This window comes from Periplaneta americana, chromosome 16, assembly GCF_040183065.1.
Source record: "Periplaneta americana isolate PAMFEO1 chromosome 16, P.americana_PAMFEO1_priV1, whole genome shotgun sequence".
Lineage (NCBI taxonomy): Eukaryota > Metazoa > Arthropoda > Insecta > Blattodea > Blattidae > Periplaneta > Periplaneta americana.
In genome coordinates this window covers 161,064,649-161,085,088 of record NC_091132.1, presented here as the reverse complement: position 1 = coordinate 161,085,088, position 20,440 = coordinate 161,064,649, and the positions used below count along the sequence as shown (strand labels likewise).

At 34.9% G+C, this 20,440-nt stretch overlaps 1 protein-coding gene across 2 annotated transcripts; it reads left to right on the top strand.

The window, feature by feature from the left end:
• The first annotated feature begins 1,944 nt into the window (after window positions 1-1,944).
• Window positions 1,945-20,373, top strand: LOC138691626 (zinc finger protein ZFP2-like). Of its 2 annotated transcripts, none has more exons than XM_069813796.1 (5): window positions 1,945-2,371; window positions 4,212-4,346; window positions 8,348-8,485; window positions 10,672-10,754; window positions 15,376-20,371. In XM_069813796.1, exons 1-5 carry the CDS (start codon window positions 2,258-2,260, stop codon window positions 16,622-16,624), a joined length of 1,719 nt encoding a protein of 572 aa, XP_069669897.1. In that variant the 5' UTR covers window positions 1,945-2,257; the 3' UTR covers window positions 16,625-20,371. The 2 variants fall into 2 exon arrangements, with proteins under 2 accessions (XP_069669897.1, XP_069669898.1); XM_069813797.1 differs by lacking the exon at window positions 1,945-2,371 and adding an exon at window positions 6,790-7,956 and having other exon boundaries at window positions 4,210-4,346; window positions 15,376-20,373.
• Window positions 20,374-20,440: the final 67 nt, after the last annotated feature.

The following is a 20,440-nucleotide window of genomic DNA, read 5'->3' as shown; positions in this document are numbered from 1 at the left end:
CATCGATCACAACCCTTGCATGATACTGACAACACTTGTGTATCAAGAACTTTTCCTGATTTTGCACCAATCACTGTACATACCCCTTGCAGTGAAGAGTGTCCCCTAGTCAGCCAGGTGCCATCACAAGAAACAGATATATCTCTGGAGTTTGTTAGGCTTACTTCTTCTTCTGCAGCTTTTATTACCGATTCATTTGCAACTGCAGATGTAGCAGACAAGATATGTCTAGTTACGATGTCATAAGTACTTTGTTTTACAGGAGCTGGCAAATCCATCTGTCCGCAAAAAACTTTCAACCCCACTAAACCTTGTCCTAGGCATCTCATAGCATTTATAACTTGTGTATTTATTGAATAAAATATGTTAATTTTTGTGCCTAACTTTGTACAATTTTCAAAGGATTCTACACTTACACATTCACTACACGCTACACCTACTACTTTATTTACATTGATATGTACACTAGCTCCACAAACACACTGCAGACACTTTTCTAGGATCCTAAATAGTATATTTACATTAAAAATCATGTTGACACTATCAACATCACAAGCAATTTCTTCCTCATTCGCTGCAAATTTCTTTTCTGAAGCACTGCACAGGTTACGTGAAACACGTGGTTCTTCTCTTGCACTTATTTTGTTTGTAAACCGATTATCAACGAATTTCTTTTTCTTTGTATAGTACCCAGCCTTTCGTTTACCCATTCTGAAGCTTTGTAGATAAATTCAGAAATAATTCTTTACACAACAGTGAAAAAATTAACTCGGAAAGCATTCACCATCAACAAACAACAGTAGAGAACAACAACTTTAAAAAGGATGGCTTCCTACAAAATTCAGCATCCTGTTTGCAATAGAGAAATTCAATATGAAGTATCAAGGCAAAGATTAGAAGCACTACAAGTATGAGAATACACAAAACACCAGCGAAAATATCCACATTACACTGACTGGTGAGAGGAGACGTGGCACCATCAGATTTAAAGCGCTAAGTAGGTACAAATAAATGACGCGCTTACACATTTTTGGTCATAATTCCGAAAATAATAAAGATTGCGAAAAAATTCTTTTCATTTAAAAAAAATAAAAAAAAAAATTGACATTTTTTTACCCTCAAACCTGTATATCCCCCCTTAATGATCATATTCCGATATAGTGCAAAACGATCAAGCTATAAGGGGGGATGGAGGTAAACTGTGTCCGCCATAACCCCGTTTTATGGGAATTCTTTGCTTTTGCTTTGCCCCCCCCCCCCCGGCCCAAAGAAACGGTTCTCACTCCTCCTATGGGAACGAATTGGAAATAATACTGAATGGCGCCAACCTAAAGTAAAAGTGCATAAGATGAGCACAAAGTATATATTGCTCATAAGGTATTCTGTAGACTGTGATAAAACCCGCCTTAACTTTATGATCTTGGTATGATCATTGCATTGAGAAATCAACTAGAATTACATGCGTACCGGTACTAGAACCAGAGTCGTTTCTCCATTTCGTCACATATTGCAAGCACGTCTGTATGAGACTGTAAGGAAAAATCTTCCAATCCAGACTAAATCCAACAATATGATAAAAATGAGAATCAGCTGGCACGTCTAATATGCCCTGAAATCAGGACATTTTGATGCTTGTGCAAATTATGTCGGGACGTTGGACGCAATGGTCAAAATCCTGCACTGTCCAGGAAAATACGGGACAGTTTACAAGCCCATTATCCCTACGTATGAAAAAACAGTCACTGATTCTTGGATTTTACCGATAAGCTATTATCAGCTCCTACTATTAATTAGTATTAAAAAGCAATATTAGAAGAAAAATAATCATCCAAAAAATAATAATTGCAAAGAGGAGTAAAACATGACTTTACAGCTATTCTGAACATCGATCATCTGTTTAAACACGGCCGCCTTGAAAATACCTTATTAACGCTTTGGCCAGCCGTGACCAGAGTCGCCAACAGGGTCGTTTTGGCATTTGGAAATCTAAAGGTTTTTGGTGTGAAGTTTTTGATTCGTCTATAAAGATGCCTCAGGTATGAACCCTTTCAAAGAAATAGCCGAATTCGCACTATTTTAAATATATAATATACATCTAAAAATCCAGTGAGTTTAATGCTATATTTTTTGTGTTTTTAACCGTTTAGTGTATTTCTGCAAACTGGTGTTGGCAACGCGCGCCCAAACTTTCTTTAATCATAACGATAATTGGAAACATGCAAGAGTTAAACGATTGTTATACATAAGCTTACGCAAGATGTCTTATTACTCCGAAGAATATTTGGACCAGGGACATGCTCTCACACATGAGGTGAAAGTTGATAAAGATCCGATGCCAATTTCATTCCCAATGTTGAAAAATGAACTAGAGGTGAGTGGAGCGCAAGGAATGTGTTGAGTTTTTCTAGTGCTTATTTTGTATTATGAATAACACACACACTCTTTATAATATCACTTGGATTGCTTTTTAGGGGTAATGTTGAACTGTTATCTGGTTTTATATTTCAAATTTAAATACGAAGTTACAGGTTACACCTTATTGTTAATGGTTGCCAAGCGACACATTCCCGCAATGTAGGTACTTGATATTATGCTTAAGGTCACGAATTCATTTTCATTTTATTCTCTTTATCTAAGACTATAAATAATTTTTCGCTTCCAATTATTAATAAGTCAAATATAGAAAAGGAGGGTAGGGGTGGTTGGGAATATGTTCTTTGTTTCAACCATATAAATTAGTTCGAATGCATAATGAGCAACATATATTTCTCTAAAATGTAGTGTAATAGCATGAATAAATTTAAAACAATGATTATGAGACACTTCAGACATAATTCACTTGCGAGTTAAGGTGTAATATTATTTTTTGTGTGAAAATTTCGTTGTTCTTATGTGTAATACCTGACTTTATTTGGATTAAATATTTCGAAATTCTTGTACATTCATTTATGCTCGATGCAGTAATTTTCAGTTGCACCGCACGGATATTATGATATGTTACAATTAAAGGTTATGTTTACTGTACCAATATTTCAGTATTCGCATTTATACGTTATAATTAAGCATAAACTTAGGAGTGATAACTTGTAAATGCAATTTGTCTCTATTTAAGTTCTATTTATTCGTTTCTTACGGTACTCCAATCTGAAGTCTGATTAATGTACTGTGTTAGCAGCCTAAACTAGCCAGAAGTAGTTCCTTTGTACTTAAATAATCCTAGCATGTACGGATCTGGAACAGGTTAGGTTTTGTTAGTTTTGGCTTTTATTATGCCTTGCTTGTACCATCACCTGCACCTCCACAAAAATTCTCTTATAAATTCAACGATTTTGACCTCCCAAATCGCAGGAACTACCTCAGCGCTAGTTCCACCGCATTATGAGTTCTGCTTAATTGGTCTTTGGACACTTGACTATATTGAAATACGGTAAGCTCACAGCGCTATTACTAGAGCTACTAGATTTACAAAATCTCCAATTCCCTGCCATTACATATGTAGGGCTATATTATGTCCTATGGAAAATATAGCTTATTATTAATATTCCTATATTCGTAAATATACATTATAATTTAGTATAATGTAATGTATGATACGCCGCACATTCAATTTGTCTGTATGTTAATACTACAATCGAGTACGTACTGAATTATTGAATTTATCTACTTCCTAAGAGACGAAGTAACACAATCGTACGTACACTAATTTCATAGGTGTGGTATGGTAAATTTTCTATCTACAATTAAGGAAGGTAGAAGTGCTAAATGAAAATAACAATATAAATACTTTTTTATTAAACCTCAAAATAGCTTCCATTCTAAACTTAAAATGTTGATGCGAATAGATTATGTTAACATGTAAAATTCTGTTCACATTAAAATAACACAGTTTTGTAATTATATCTGCATCAAATTATGCAATAAGAAGTAAACGGAACTTATGAACACATTACACTAAATAAAACTTATCAATGGTACACAATAAACTTATAACATAATATTTCACTGAGCTCCATACACTGAAATAGAAAACCCGAATATGCATTGTCGTCTGCTTGGGAAAGGGTCTGTACTGAGGCGATAGTAGCGATCCTGGAGGCCTGCAACTATCTATATATATGCATATTTATCAAGTATTGAGCTTCGCAACTGTATATACTAAACTGTGGTAACACCATATAATAAATTGCTCAAGATGTCTCTTGGTACTGCAGGAACGGAATTCCTTGGATCAGCATGTGACTGGTTTAAAGCAGGAATATGTGAACCAGAGTCATGATCTCAGTTCTGAGATAAAAGTTGAAGATCCAGTAGCAATTTCCTTTCCTGTAGTGAAACGTGAACCTGAGGTGAGTGCACCACAAGGAATGCACTGTGTGGTCTTCTTTCAGTGTTTTTCTTGTGTTTTGTTTGTAATGGACACTTTCTCTTTACAACAATACTTGCAGCGCCTTTTAATGTGTGACCGTGGCAGAACAATCTCGTTTCTGTTTGTTATTATTTATGTTTTGTTGCATTGTTGTCTCGTTTTTGTTTTAAATTCGAGCACGAAATTGCTTGTTATACTCAGTGGTAATGGTTGCCATATCTACAAATTCCCACAATCTATTACTTTGATACTGTGTTGTACTTGACTTAATTTGTTTTTGCTTTCTCTATGTCTTTGTCTAATATTGTCGGTTCTTTTTGCCACTTTAAAATGATGATTGATTTTGCTGTAGATGTATGCAGATGTATTATCACCTGTCTTCAATTTTCTTTTAGTTATTTACGTCTCAGGGATATTTCTTTTGTAGAAAATTATGCTGCCAGTATGGAAAACATATTTTGTAACTTTACAGTACATTGCTGGGCTTATTTGGGTGAATTCCAGAAGGTGCTCTAAATTTTGCAAAATGATCTGCTACATAGGGATAGGTACAGCATACTCAAAGTATTTTTTTTACTTATATTTGTTCTGTCATTGAATTGCATTCAACTTAAATATAGGTATAGAAACTTAAAAGTTAAAAATTTCAGTTGACAAATCTTGAAATTATTAGAAATAGAAATAGAGGTTTTGAATTTACTTGAACTGATTTTGGGTGGATTCCAACTAGATACTAAACTCGGGAAAGTCGACGAATTATCTAAGCATCTTTGTTGTCTAAGATATAAGCATTATTTTCATAAAAAAGGAAAACCCGAGTGCTGAATGCGTACATGAAAAATGATGAAATTATACTGAAAGTAGCTTTGAAATTCAAGGGAATGCTTTCTTCTTCTCATCGTCAGTAAGATTCAGTGAATCAGAAATATTTTGAAATTCTCCCACAGAATGAAAAAAAGTATCAATGTATTTTTCCTTCAGATGTTTTTTTCATAATGAGCATCAATAAAATTATGTATTAAAGTGTCTCTTATATCGTTTGCAATTAAAGTTCATATTGATTTGTATATTGATAGGAGCACAGATTGCATGTTTTTTAACATATCCACCATGTTGCTTTTTAATCATGGCGGTAATGTAACTTCCAAACAAACTTCAATTTTTTGTCTTGACCAAAGAAATATATATTTTTTTTCATGACTGCTGTCATGTTTTAAGTAATATAGTTTATTTACCTGAGTTTAGAGAACAATTATAAGAAGTTCGGATAAATACACATAGTGTACATAGTTGCCCTCACAATATTGATGTATTGATGGACACTAACCATCAGTATCAATACACATAACAGAGTGAAAGTTATGTGGGAAGAAATGATAAAAGCTTTGACTAGAGTGTATTGTGGATGTTCAGTATTTGGTTGCTGGTATAAAGCTATGAAGATTATGTAAAGAAATACCTGAAATTATTTTTACCTTTACTAACGAAATAATTTTATTCTTGCAATGAATGCGATGTGTTTGCCAAAGAAATAGATTAGATGGAAATGTAGCATATACAGAGAATGTAGGATTAAATGTAATTTAGATGAATGTAAGAAAACTATCAATTGTTCTACTTTTTCATTCCTATTTTTGTGCTGACCATTTTATTAATTTGGTCTTGGATTATTTTAATGATTAGCAGTGCATGGAATCTGCCATGACTGTGACAGATAGAAGTGACAGCAATTTAAGAGTTAATTAAATGATAAAAAAATAATTTTTGTTTGTTAGTCAACTGTCCGAGGACAGGTTTTAACCTCATAAGTGATACCATTAATACGTCACTCATAAAGCAACTAACCCAGGAGATAATGGGATAGGATGAACAATTGCTTTCCCCCTGATAAAGAATCAATAGATTTTATTTGAAATTCAAGGCATGTTGAATGAAAAATTTTTAGGTGATGTCACATTTTTTGTTAATTGATGGTAATTATGTAGATAATGATTGCAGTTTTTGAACAGGATTACATCTAATCCGTCACGACCGTGCTTTTGCCATGATAAAATACATAAATATCAAATGATGTTTCTGTTCATACCGTACTTTTGCTGGGCAGAAATTATGAAACAAAACATTCTTATCGGCATATGCACAGGAATTAAACAAAGAAAATGAATATGGATGTTAGCTCTGAGATTATAAGCTCAGAAATGGATCAAAAGCAGACAGTGATTTTAATCACAGTTTCCCTTCGTACCTAAGTACGAGGCGCATCCAGAAAGTAAGTTTCCCTATTAAAAAAGAACATACACTTTCAGGAAAACATTTATTGGCAACAGGTACAGCAATGTTTCAGCTATTTTTCAACATAGCCACCATCAGAATTGAGACACTTGTCGTATCATGGGATCAACTTTTGTATCCCTCTGTCGTAGAACTCTGCCGCCTGTGAATGGAACCAGCATGTGACAGACGTCTTCAGTTCTTCGTCGTTGCCAAAACGCTCACCGGAGGGCAGGAATTTCTTGAGGTGCAAGAAGACGTGAAAATCGCTGGGAGCAAGATCAGGACTGTAGGGTGGATGATCAAACAACTCCCAGCCAAATTCCATCAAAACAGCTGCTGTGCGCCGAGCCGTATGTGGTCGAGCATTGTCATGGAGGAGCACAACACCTGCAGTAAGCATTCCACGCCTCTTGTTTTGAATGGCACGTCGCAATTTTCGCAGTGTTTCACAGTAACGGTCAGTGTTCACTGTTTCATCTCTTGGAAGGAAGTCAATGAGCAGAATGCCCTTCCTGTCCCATAACACCGTGCACATCATTTTCCGTACCGACAGTGTCTGTTTGAATTTCGTCCTCACCGGAGATCCACTATGCCGCCAATGCATTGACTGCTGCTTGGTTTCCGGGGTGAAGTGCGAAATCCAAGTCTCATCGCCCGTGACAATCCTGTCGAGGAACTCGTCGCCGTCATCGTGATACTGTTGCAGAAATGTCAGTGCTGCTCCTAAACGTTGCATTTTGTGTCCGGGTGTCAGGTTTTTCGGCACCCACCTGGCACACACTTTTTTGAACAGCAGGTGCTTAGTGACAATCTCATGCAACAAAGATCGCGATATCTGCGGAAAATGGCTGCTCAGCTCCGTAATCGTGAAGCCACAGTTCTCCATGATGCACTGCCGCACCACCTCAACACGATCATCATTGATGAGTGACAGTCACCCACTCCACTCTTCATCATGGACACTTTGACGACCTTCGGAAAACTGCCTACACCAGCGACGCACCATCTGCTTACTCATGATTTTCGGCCCATAGACCTGACAGAGATGCCAATGAATTTCAATTGGCGCAATGTTTTGTGCATTCAAGAACTTTATCACCGACCGAACCTCGCAGGCGGTGGGAGAAGGAATAAGAATTTCCATTTCGGGCCACTGCTGCCACGCTACTGGCACCAGGCGGGACCTGTCCGGCTGGCATATGATTGATACGTCAGATCTGTTACGCATGTGCAATTGACACCGCTAATTACGTTTACTTTCAAGGGGAAAAAATCGGGAAACTTACTGGATGCGCCTCGTACTTCTTTGCCATCCGGTGCAGTCAACGAAAGCCTTTTTGTTTTATTTTATTTATTTATTTGTTAATTAATTTATTTATTTGTTAATCTTTTTTGCTAACCAACTCCAATTTTGGGTTTAACACAAAACAATGTTGAAAATATGCTACAATATATGCACAATAGTATATTATTTGCAGGAATTCCGTAATATGCACGATTTGCTTTTCGTATAATTAGAGACCTTCATAACATGTCTAAATAATGTTTCTGCATGAAAAATTTGTATTCGCATATGAATCCTGGCCCCATTCCTCATAATGTCGAGCTGTTGCATGCAGATATATAGTCAGCGGCTTGTAACGATAGTAGTCGTATTCCAATACCCTGTAATACATTGCTGATTTAAGACATCTCTTTGTACTGCAGGAACGGAATTCCTTGAATCAGCATGTGACTGATATAAAAGAGGAATATGTGAACCAGTGCCATGATCTCGTATCAGAGGTAAAATGTGAGAAAGATCCAGTGGCAATTTCGTTCCCTGTGGTGAAACGTGAACCTGAGGTGAGTGCAGCACAAGGAATGCACTGTGTGTTGTTCTTCAGTGTTTTTCTTGTGTTTTGATTGTCAGAGATGCTACCTCTTTGCAACAGTGTTTGCAGTGCCTTTTACATCATGATAGAGACAGAAAAACACTTATCACTATTTAATTTTACAAGATAAGTCATGTTGCAGGTAACTAGTTCTGGAGTGTTATCTCGGTTTGTTTTAGATGTGAAGACGGAATTGCTTTTAAGCATACTCTTAATCGTTTCCAAGCTACACATTCCCCGAGTCCATTTGAGGACACTGCTTTTTGTTTATTCTGTGCCTTTTTCTAAAATTGTTATTACATTTTACCGTTTAGAAATAACAGATTTTGTTTTAGATGTATGTACATACATTATCTCGTGACTTCATTGTTTTTTACCGTTTTATTTATAAGAATTTAGGTGTTTGCAATATATCTCTTGTACAATACTACCTTACGCATAGATACAAGATATTTTGTAACTTTACGATAAATTATGTTGTTGATTTAGAGTGGATTGCAGAATAGGTTCTAAATTTTGCAAAATGTTCTGATATATACATGGAGATACGGCCTACATGAAACTGTTGTATATTTTATTTACTCTTAATCTGTCAGTGAACTGCATTTAATTTTAGTAGATGTAGAGAAACGTAAAATTTGAAACTTCATTTTGCCAATTTTAAAATTATTAGAAATATTCATAGTATTTGAATTTACTTTACTTCTTATGACTATACTACAACTTAGTTGAAATTCTCGGGAAAGGTATGAAGTTCACGAAATCGTTCAACAAATTTTCTAATCAATTTTTTGTCTACCATATAATAATCAATATTGCCGTAGCAAAGGAATCTTTGTGCACTGGAGCTTTAGTATAATTGTACACTTCATGATTTTGCCTGGCAGAAATTATGGAGCAAAACTGGAAGAAAATGTATTGAGACAGAAGTACTATAGAAAGCGAACTCAACCGAATCATTATATACCTGGTAATGTAAAAAATCGAAGTCATAGAATGACTTGGTATTAGACATTGTCAGAAAAATGGGGATTGTAACAATTTCGAGACTAGCAAATCGGTGTCCAGATACAGGTTGGGACAAGTTACCTGTTTGTAGTTTTTTCAGGTATTACCCCTTAACCCATTGAGGGAAAATGCTGGTTAACTCTCGGTACTGAACCGTAGACACATTTCCACTTACAGAATCCACCAAATTCGTGACTAGAAATTATTGAATTAATCGTTCATAGAAAATTTCTTCTATTATAGTTACTCTGTAACAGCCATTTTCCACCAGAGTGGCTGTGCATACTCAAGTGATCCATTGTTGTGCGACAGAATATCAAATATGGCACAAGTCAACATTCAGTGAGCAAAGTGTGGGTGTCCATGCAACAGAGAAGAGAATGACAGTTTCGCATCTAGGATAGCCAGATTAGTGAAGTTCCAACCTTAAAATCAATCGTATTTCACTTGTTTTTATAAAATGAAATGTTTCCTGCGTTAGATATCTTATCAAAGCAAGTAATAATATTGTATCTTTTCGTATCTTCTAAATATGAAGTTAAAAAAATATTCATAATACAGTATGTTTGACACAGATATTGCATTGGAATATTTTTCTCTCATTGAATTTCGAATTTCTATCATAAACCTAAAAAGAACATGAAAATAAAAAATTTGTGTTACTTCAGTTTGTGGATAAAATGTATTTTGATTCTGTTCTCAACATCTTTTGCGCCTTTTCACCATTCAGAATATTATCATTCCTCCGTATGTTGACTAAAAATAAGTCATATAAAATTTAAAATATTTTATTTTATATATTAATGCATGTACATTTATCTCATTTATTTGCATTTTATAGTACTCGTTCCCATCTTAAACTGTCAAAATCCCCCCCCGCCTGTGGAAACAGCTTAAGATTGCATGACTGCGCTACAGGATTTTAAATTACATTTTTTCTGTGCCACATGTTGAAAAAGGTTCAAAACCACAGATCTACAAGGGAAAGAATTGCCCCATGAAAAGTGTGCCCCAAGAATTGTCTTCTATTTGCTAAAATTCTACTAGGCCTAATACAATTTAACTGCAGTTCTGTGACATCTAAATTCGATGCGCTTTCCTTAATGTAAATTGTGCTATCTTATTGTTTTATTTGTTCTGTATTTTTAGGAAGAGCAGAGTGACTCGGACGCAGTGAGTGAGGAGCCAAGAGTGGAAGTAACGGCCGAGGACAACGAGGTTTTGACGCAAAGGTGAGTGTGGTGTGCGAGTCTTCAAGTAGAGACCATTGTGTTTGAAGTGTCTGATAGCTTGACTGTTTAGAAGCAACTTCAGAAGAATTGTCTGTCTGAATCATCCAGCAATAATTAGTCATCACATTCACACTCCACTTCCCTTTGTATCTGGTTGCCATAATGTACTGTTAAAACCTTTCTTCATGTTCTTTAGTAAAAATGCGTAGATTTTCAGTAAAGTGATATAGATGGACATGCAAGTAGTGCACCTTTACACTCATAGTCCAGCCCAGAGTTTTGAAGACCTCCGACTTAATATCTACAGTTTGTTTATAGGTTCGTTCCAACAAGCGGTTCATGGATCAGTTCTTGTACGGTTCCTGTACCATCTTATGCACATGCGCTAGTCGAGCATCTGCTATGGGATTGATACTGGACTGGATGCTGTTGGAACGCTTTCGCGGATCGTTATGTACTAAATCCAGAGATGCTATAACTGTGATCATCTTTGCTAAGAACGGGATGCTTAATTATTATCGTTTCGCAGCTAATTCTAATTGCAGAAAATAGAATTTCGATCATTTTCTATAAAAAGATGAAAAAAAATGTGGAAGGCAAGAATTCCGATAATTCAGTGTCGTGTACTGGGGGACTCTCATCTAAAAATAGTTCTTTTTTTAATTATTAATGTATGTACGTTATTTATTATACTTTTATTCAAAGCTGCATGTTAAAATTGTAATTAACTGTTTCAATACCCAAATAATTTCCATTCCCTTTCTTTTTGGCGAAAATTTAAATTAAATCTCTAGTTTTATTATTCGTCTGTACTGTCACTTTTCATCTTTAACCTCAATGATGTGAACAGTCGATGATGTCTTTCTTCAGTATCCAGGAGACGTTGGTGAGCTTATGCGCATGCGCGTCTCTCGTACTTTTCCGTACATGCCTCAATCCACGGACTATTTTTGACCGTTCCAAACCCGTGTCAAAAGCTTGTTGGAACCCCCGACTGCAGTACATGTTTCCGGTTCAGGACTGGTTCGGAGTTTGTTGGAACGCTTTTTCTGTACTGCGCATGCTCACGATGTTTACGGACGGTTCCTGACTGTTGTTGGAACGAACCTTATAATTGAAGTTTTTATATTTCCCTAGGAAATTGTGTACTACCGTACTATTTAGAGTCCATTCCAAGCATTCTTCTGCAAAGCGTTAATCACAGTTGCCAAGTAACTGTGGAACATTAATTTGCCCGTTTTATTTAATTATTTATTTATTTATCCATTTACTCATTGATTTATTTATATATTTTTATATTTATTTACTTACTTATTTACTTATTTATCTGCGTACTTATTTACATACTTATTTACTTACCTACTTACTTATCTAATTACTTATTTACTTATTTCCTTTTTAATTATTTATTTTATTATTTATTTATTTACTTGTTAATTACTTCATTATTTACTAACTGATTTACTTATTTATTCACTTATTTACTTGGTTCCTTATTTATTTGTTTATATATTTATCTATTTATTTATTTACTTACTTATTAATTACTTCTTTATTTACTTATTTATTTATCTATTGACTTATATCGTCACCTATTTACTTATTTGCTTATTTATTTATTTATCTGTTTATTTATTTAAGTATTTATTTAGTTACTTATTAATTTCTTCTTTATTTACTAACTTATTTATTTATGTGTTTGCTTATTTACTCACTTATTTAGTTATTTATGTATTTATTTATTCACTTCCTTATTAATTACTTCTTTATTCACTTATTTATTTATGTAATTATTTATTTACTTGTTTGTTTGTCTGTTTCCTTATTTGTTTGCTTATTTGTTCATTTTTATGTTTATTTATTTATTTATTTTTTTTCGGCTATTTGTTTGTTTATTTATTTATTTACTTACTTATGTTCTTATTTATTTATTTACTTCCTTATTTGTTTAATAATTTACTTATGTATTTTTTATTTATTTATTTACTTATTTATTTATTTGTTTGTTTGTTTGTCTGTCTGTCTGTTTGTTTCTTTATTTGTTTGTTTATTTGTTTGTTTCTTTATTTATTTGTTTATTTACATATTTGTTGATTTATTTGTTAATTTTTTGAGTATTTATTTATTTATTTACTTATTTACTTACCTATTTATTTATTTATTTTATTTTTTAATTAGTTGTTTATTCATTTATTTATTTATTTCTTTACTGATTTATTTATTTATTTACTTATTTATTTATTTATTTACTTCCATACTTATTTACTTTTTACGTATTTATATATATATATATTTATTTATTTATCTATTTATTTCTCTATTATCTATTTATTTATCTAATTATTTGTTTGTTTCTTTGTTTATTTATTTATTTTGCTGTGGTTAAGGTCATCATTCTTGCACTTCCATAACACCAGATGTACTACCGTACTACAATAATATATATAACTATACTTGAACAATGTTGTTTCACCAATTTATGATTTCTTTCTGTTTGGCCACTGTTTCCTCTTCTAGTGGGTAGACATGTTGGTGTTATTTACTAATGCATAGTTCTTAGCTCGAAAGCCATTAACTCTTCTAGTCTCCATTATTTCTCACACATAGTGAGTTTAGAGCAGTGCTGTCACGAAATCAGCACAGCAACTTATGAATTTGAAGTTACAGGATAGCCACGTGATTCTCTGTAACAGACTGGATGTAACTGTGTGAGTACTCAGTGTTCAGGCACGGATGTTTATGTTATTAATGCCTGAGATACGTAATGCAAAATAGTAATCAACAGTAAATTAAGTGTAATGAATTTATATAACAACTTCTACAAAATAAGCCATCAACATTACTTAAAAATTGGAATATTTCTGAAATGAATTTAATATTTTATGACTGTTTGCTTACAAGTTAACAGTACCTCATGTAAAATAATTTAGCAAATTCTTCTAGGCGAAAATATAATTTATTGTACTTGAATCATATTGTGTCACGAAACATTGGAACAGTGGACCATATACTGGTACGTGAATACATGGATACCTAACCATACTAATATATACTGAACTATAATTTGTAGGTGTAAGTGTGGCTTCTGTAGTTATTACTTCTTTGAACAAATGGCGAAGGTAATAGTCGGTGTTGTAAATCGTACTGGACATATAATACGAGCATTATAGAAATCAATTTTCCATCCCCCTCTGCTGATTGCAAAACTACACTAGGTTTTGCGTAAAACCGCAGATATTGTCAATTATGATAATTTATGCTTGAACTACGTCATCATTTTCCCCTGACACTTTATAAGCACCCCAATATTGGTGCAACCTTTTGAGACTGAAGGATACTGTTTCAAAGTTTGTTTGATTTTTCCATACTTTGTTTCTGACTTATCACATGAGTAAAAAATTCGCTTACATGATCATAAAATCGTAGCTCAGATGTTATTTAACGTCAATGCACAATCTGAACAACAAGGAAAGCTAGTTACTTCCTAAGCTTTTACTAGATTGCTTGTTTGTTGCAATTGCAATGTTGTAACAAGTTTTCTTATATCACAAGAGTACATATTTCTCACTTGAAGGACCTGCTGTAGACGCCTCATATTTAATTATTATTTTTCGATATAACATTCTCTATATCAGGCAATATTATGTTAGCAGTTGCAGTCCATAAAACAGAACATAAATAAATTATTGTCTGTCAATCGAAGTTTGTTAAGTTTCGTGAAAGAAAAAATTGCTTACAGCTATACATACTGCCGACCAATTGGGATTCGAACCCGGGCCACCCTGTTTCGCTGCCTGGCGCGCAACCGTTTATTTCTGATATATAACTTGAAATAACATCCGCGTATGAGGTGAAAGCTACTTATCAGACAAAATGCATTCAATAGAAGAGTATTCAAGTCTTACATTTACTACAGAAATTTCAAATATTTCTCTCAATTGAGTCAATTAATGCTCTTATATCGTTGAGTACGAGAATACTTATCATTTAAGCTTAAAGATAATTATTTAGTATGCTTATAATTTTGCACAATTATGAATTACATTGTTCCAGATCTCTGAAAGCATTGTTAGTAGTTTAACTTTTACAAAACAACAAATAGCAAGTTAGAGATAATACCAATTCAAATTTTCTCATGATGACGCATGCTATGAAATGGAATCAGTAATGTTGCACTACAAATTTTCCTAATTTTAAATTGATAAAATTAAAAACTATAAAGATTATATATATATATATATATATATATATATATATATATATATATATATGACAGTAATAAGAACTACAAAAAGATATTGGGCATTTGCAATCCCTAATTTCCAAATAATCGCATAATTTAGCCCACTCAGAGACAGGGGACTTTGAACAGAGAGGTTTGTTAAAAAAAGGGTGACAAGAGTTGACTAACGTTGTGTAATCCTTATTAAATTTATTGTACAGGTGAAATCCAAATAGTTGAGATATTTTGATACTTCCTGTGTTACTCATAAATTAATTACAAACTTGTATCTTTAATCGTATTGATCCTTCTCATGAAATAGGTTGTTTTTTTAATATACTATAATTGAATGTATATTTGCTGCGACTATTTCATAGACTGATAGTATATTTACTTCAGGCTTGCGTCTACGAATGAGAGGAATGTATCATCGGAATTGGACAATCCTTCTCTTGAAGAGAACGAGACTGTGTGCGAGACACCCAAGAATTCAGATTCCATCGGAAAAGCTGTGCGGACTGGTGAAGGTGAGAAGCAATTGGAATTGGAATCGTCTAAAAAATGTTTCTCGACTGCGGAAAAACTGAACGACCATTTATCCACGGACATAGGCAAGAAACCTTTCAAATGCGATGTCTGTGGCAGGTGTTTTTCAAGGACTGGTCATCTAAGAAACCATGAAAGCATCCACACTTGCGAGAAACCTTTCAAATGCGATGTCTGTGGCAGGTGTTTTTCAAAGACTGGTCATCTAAGAAACCATGAACGCATTCACACGGGCGAGAAACCTTTCAAATGCAATGTGTGTGGCAGGTGTTTTTCAAAGACTGGTCATCTAAGAAACCATGAACGAATCCAAACTTGCGAGAAACGTTTCAAATGCGATGTCTGTGGCAGGTGTTTTTCTCAGACTGGTCATCTAAGAAACCATGAACGCATTCACACGGGCGAGAAACCTTTTAAATGCAATGTGTGTGGCAGGTGTTTTTCGCAGACTGATCATCTCAGACGCCATGAACGCCTTCACACAGGCGAGAAACCTTTCAAATGCGATGTATGTGGCGTGTGTTTTTCGCAGACTGGTCATCTAAGAAACCATGAACACCTTCACACAGGCGAGAAACCTTTCAAATGCGATATATGTGGGTTGTGTTTTTCGCACACTGGTTATCTAAGAAACCATGAAAGCATTCACACAGGCGAGAAACCTTTCAAATGCCATGTCTGTGGCAGGTGTTTCTCGCGACCGAGATACTTAAAAAGCCATAAACGTTTGCACACAGGCGAGACACCTTTCAAATGCAATATTTGCGGAAAGTGTTTTTTGCAGGCCGATCATCTAAGAAAGCATGAACGGCTTCACACAGGCGAGAAACCTTTCAAATGCAAAGTTTGTGGAAGGTGTTTTTCGCATTCTGGTCATTTAAGATCCCATGAACGCCTTCACACAGGCGAGAAACCTTTCAACTGCGATGTCTGTGGCAGGTGTTTCGCGCGACCGGGCGGTTTAAAAAGCCATAAACTTGGTCACACAGGCGAGAAACCTTTCAAATGCGATGTTTGTGGCAAGAATTTTTCGCAGTCTTGTGAATTAAGAAGGCATGAACGCATTCACACAGGCGAGAAACCTTTCAAATGCGTTGATTGAAAGTTTTTTTTGCAGGACGACCATCTAGGAAACCATGAACGCCATCACACAGGCGGGAAACCTTTCAAATGTGATGTCTGTGGCAGGTGTTTCTCGCGACCTGGTGACTTAAAAAGCATAAACGTGTTCACACAGGCGAGACACCTTTCAAATGCAAAATTTGTGGAAAGTGTTTTTTGCAGGCCGATCATCTAAGAAAGCATGAACGGCTTCACACAGGCGAGAAACATTTCAAATGCGATGTCTGTTGCATGTTTTTTTCGCAGTCAAGTAATCTAACAAAGCATGAACGCCTTGACACATGCGATAAACCTTTCAAATGCGATGTCTGTGGCAGTTGTTTCTCGCGACCTGGTGACTTAAAACGCCATAAACGTCGGCACACAGGCGAGAAACCTTTCAAATGTAATGTTTGTGGCAAGTGTTTTTCGCAGTTTTGTAATTTAAGAAGCCATGAACGCCTTCTCGCAGGCGAGAAACGTTTCAAATGCGAAGTTTGTGGCAGGTGTTTTTCGCAGTCTGGTCATTTAAGGAGCCACGAACGCCTTCACACAGGCGTGAAACCTTTCTAGCCTGATGTTTGAGGATAACGTTTCTTTAAATCGAGTTGCATAAAAAAAATATAAACACATGCCTACAGGCGAGCAAGCTTTAAAATGCAATTTTTATGGTAAGTCATTCGCATTGTCAGATACCTCAGAAATTCATGAGTGCCGTCAAATAGGCGAGAGACGTTTCGGATCTGATGTTTGTGGTAAGAGTTTTTGTAAGTATACTGATTTAAGAATACATGGACGACTGCACACAGGGAGAAGGCTTTCAAATATGAATTTTGTGCTAAGCGTTTTTCGTGCTCCGGCAACTTGAAAGTACATTTACCCATACACACAGGTGATAAACTTTGTAATGTGATGTTTGTGGTAAGTGTTTCTCGTGCTCACATCGCTTGAAAGCGCATGTGCGCCTGCACAAGGGCGAGAATCCTTTCAAATGTGAGTTTGTGGTGGGGGTTTCTCTAATTCTAGTATCTTAAAGGCACATCTACAACGGCACGCAGGCGAGAAACCCTTCAAATGTCAAGTTTGTGGTATATGTCTCTCAGATTCGACTATCCTAACAAACCATGAACGCCGGCACACAGGCAAGTAATCTTGCAAATATTAAATTCGTGGTTGCTGTTTGTCACATTCGACTATCCTAAGAAACCATGAACGGCAGCACACAACCGATAAATCTTTCAAATATTAAAATCGTGTTTAGTGTTTTTCAGATTCGACTATCGTAAGAAACCATGAACGGCAGCATACAGGCGAGAAACTTTTCAAATGTATTTTCATTTTGAGTGACGTCAATTGAGTTTCGATAGTAGGTGTAGTTTAAGTATTCATGTGCTCAAGTATATTGGTAATAACCTTTTCTAATACGATTCTTGTAGTAAACGTTTCTTCGCTCAGGTAGCCTATGACGCATTGAACACCTTTAAGTGAGAAGCCTTTGAAGTCTGATCTCTGAAACGTATTTCCTTAGGAAGATTATTTTAAATATGGTTTCGAATGTACCGACGAAATGACTTGGTAATGCGGTGTTTGTGGAATGTGTTTGTCTCTGTCCTGTAAGTTAAACTGTTGGGCTTGGTTCACAATTAACCGGGAACGACAACTAAAACGAGAACTGAAGTACTGTTTAAATATATATAATGAAAGGTGAGCATTCGTAATTAACGAGAAACTTGCAGCAAACATGAAGGTTAATTCACTCTCTTGTCATCATAAATCTATTTTCTCGTATATTTTGTAGCAAGAATGTTTCTTCATCATCCATTGTGACTAACTAACTCACAAATTAAATAGAATCACTTTTAGAATTATGCTACGTGTGTCTGACTAGATTACCATCAGAAATCAATTCTTAAAGAATTCTGTGTGTTAGATTTTGTAGTGGGTTAACCTGTATGTGAAGAAATGTTTTCAGAACCAGGGAGCATTTACTGCAGCAGGAAGAAGAGCAAAGTACATCAGATTTGTTGATGATATGGCCTTGTTAGCAGCAGAGGAGACGATACTAAGCTATATGCTACTGGATCTCAATGACAGCTGTGAACACTAGTATGGGATAAGCATAAATTCAAATAGGAGGAGGACCATTGTCAGAGAAATTCCAAATGAGGCAATAGAACAAGTGGTCGTCTTCAAATACTTGGGGTGTACTATAAGCAGTAACATGAGCTGTTACTAGGAAATGAAATTGAGGATAGAAATAATCAACGAACTTTTAGTTCGGAAAAGGATAATCTTTTGTGGACCTGTAGAAAGAGAAGTAAGTAAGAGACCAATGAAGTGCCTTGGATGGAGTGTGAGATTGTTTGGAGCAGAAACATGGACATTGCTACGAAGTGAAGAGAAGCGAATACAAGCGTTAAAAATATGTATGGAGGAAAATGGATCGTGTTAAAGGGACACACAGACTAAGAAATAAGCTGTGTTGGAAAGAGTAGTGAAGAAAGAATGATACTGAAATTGAAGAGGTAAAGGAATTGGTTGGGTCACTGGCTGAGAAGAAACTGCCTAGTGATGGATATACTGGGAGGAATCGTGAATCGGAGATGAGTTGGGGGCAGAAGAAGATATCAGACAATAAACTACATTAACAATATTGATCTATGTGGAAAGAAAGAGGAAGGCATTAAATGCCTTTCAGCTGTGATAATTTTGGAATGTGTTTCATGTGTAAAGATAAGCTCAAAAGACTATCTGGTTACACGTGGATCGGCTTTAATATAATGTAAAATTGGAAGATTTAAAACACAAATACAATGAGCATTATTCTTCTACGTACCTCATCATTCCTGTTGCTGTTTGGGGAAAAGCAACATCCTCAACAGGAATTATGTTTGCTGTGAGTAATTGAGTATTTTTATTTATAATATTATATAATATTAGTTGTCGCGTGTATACCTGTCTACTAAGCAATTTGTTCTCAGATATTGTTTAGTCTTCTGCCTGAAATATATTGAAAAGTTCATTACGTCACTTTTTCTTGCCATACAATTGGAGGAAAAAATGTTTCCATGAAATACAATATTATGCATTAAAACATTAAGAGTACATCTTCACTGTTCCTACCAAATTTTGTATTAGGTTATATTTCCATTGTTTTTCTCATAGAATTGTTACTTAGTGTTACAATAAATTCTTTTACATACTTGGTATGGATAAAAAGAATGCAGTTGATTATTTTCAATTTGTTGTAATAATCAATAAACACGTCATACACATACAATACATCTGTCGTTTATCCAAATTCCCCATTTTATTTACGAACACAGTTGAAAATGTTCAGCTTGTCAGCTATTGCAGTACAGATGTTTTCAATTAGAAATTCTATCAATACGCTGTCCAAGCATCGCTTCACTCTTTACTTGACGTGAGCTATAATAAAATATCATTAGGCACTACTTACATATCTGCTATAAATTGCCTCCTTATTAAAGTTCGTCCATGACTGAATGTAAGATGAACTTAAACCAAATATAAGTCACTTCTTAGATTTTATAATATTATACATTAGGAATACGTAGCACTTATATTGCCTTCTCGTGTTAATTAACTACTCAACAAGGGAAATCTAGTTAATTAACACGTGAAAATAATCTAGGTATATACTCAAGATATATTATAAATTGTTAGAAAGCACACTAATTAGTGATCAATTTGGCATATTAACTGTAATAAAGATAATAGGAAACTAATGAATTCAGTTCTACTATATACCGGTAATAATAATGTTATATGTTCATACATTTGGAAGTATTTGATG

Bases quoted from the DNA above. Each gene is read 5' to 3' on its own strand.
- LOC138691626 (XM_069813796.1), top strand. From the start codon at position 2,258: ATGTCTTATTACTCCGAAGAATATTTGGACCAGGGACATGCTCTCACA. The intron at 4,347-8,347 runs GTGAGTGCACCA...TTTGTACTGCAG, and splicing joins TAGTGAAACGTGAACCTGAG to GAACGGAATTCCTTGAATCA. The intron at 8,486-10,671 runs GTGAGTGCAGCA...CTGTATTTTTAG, and splicing joins TGGTGAAACGTGAACCTGAG to GAAGAGCAGAGTGACTCGGA.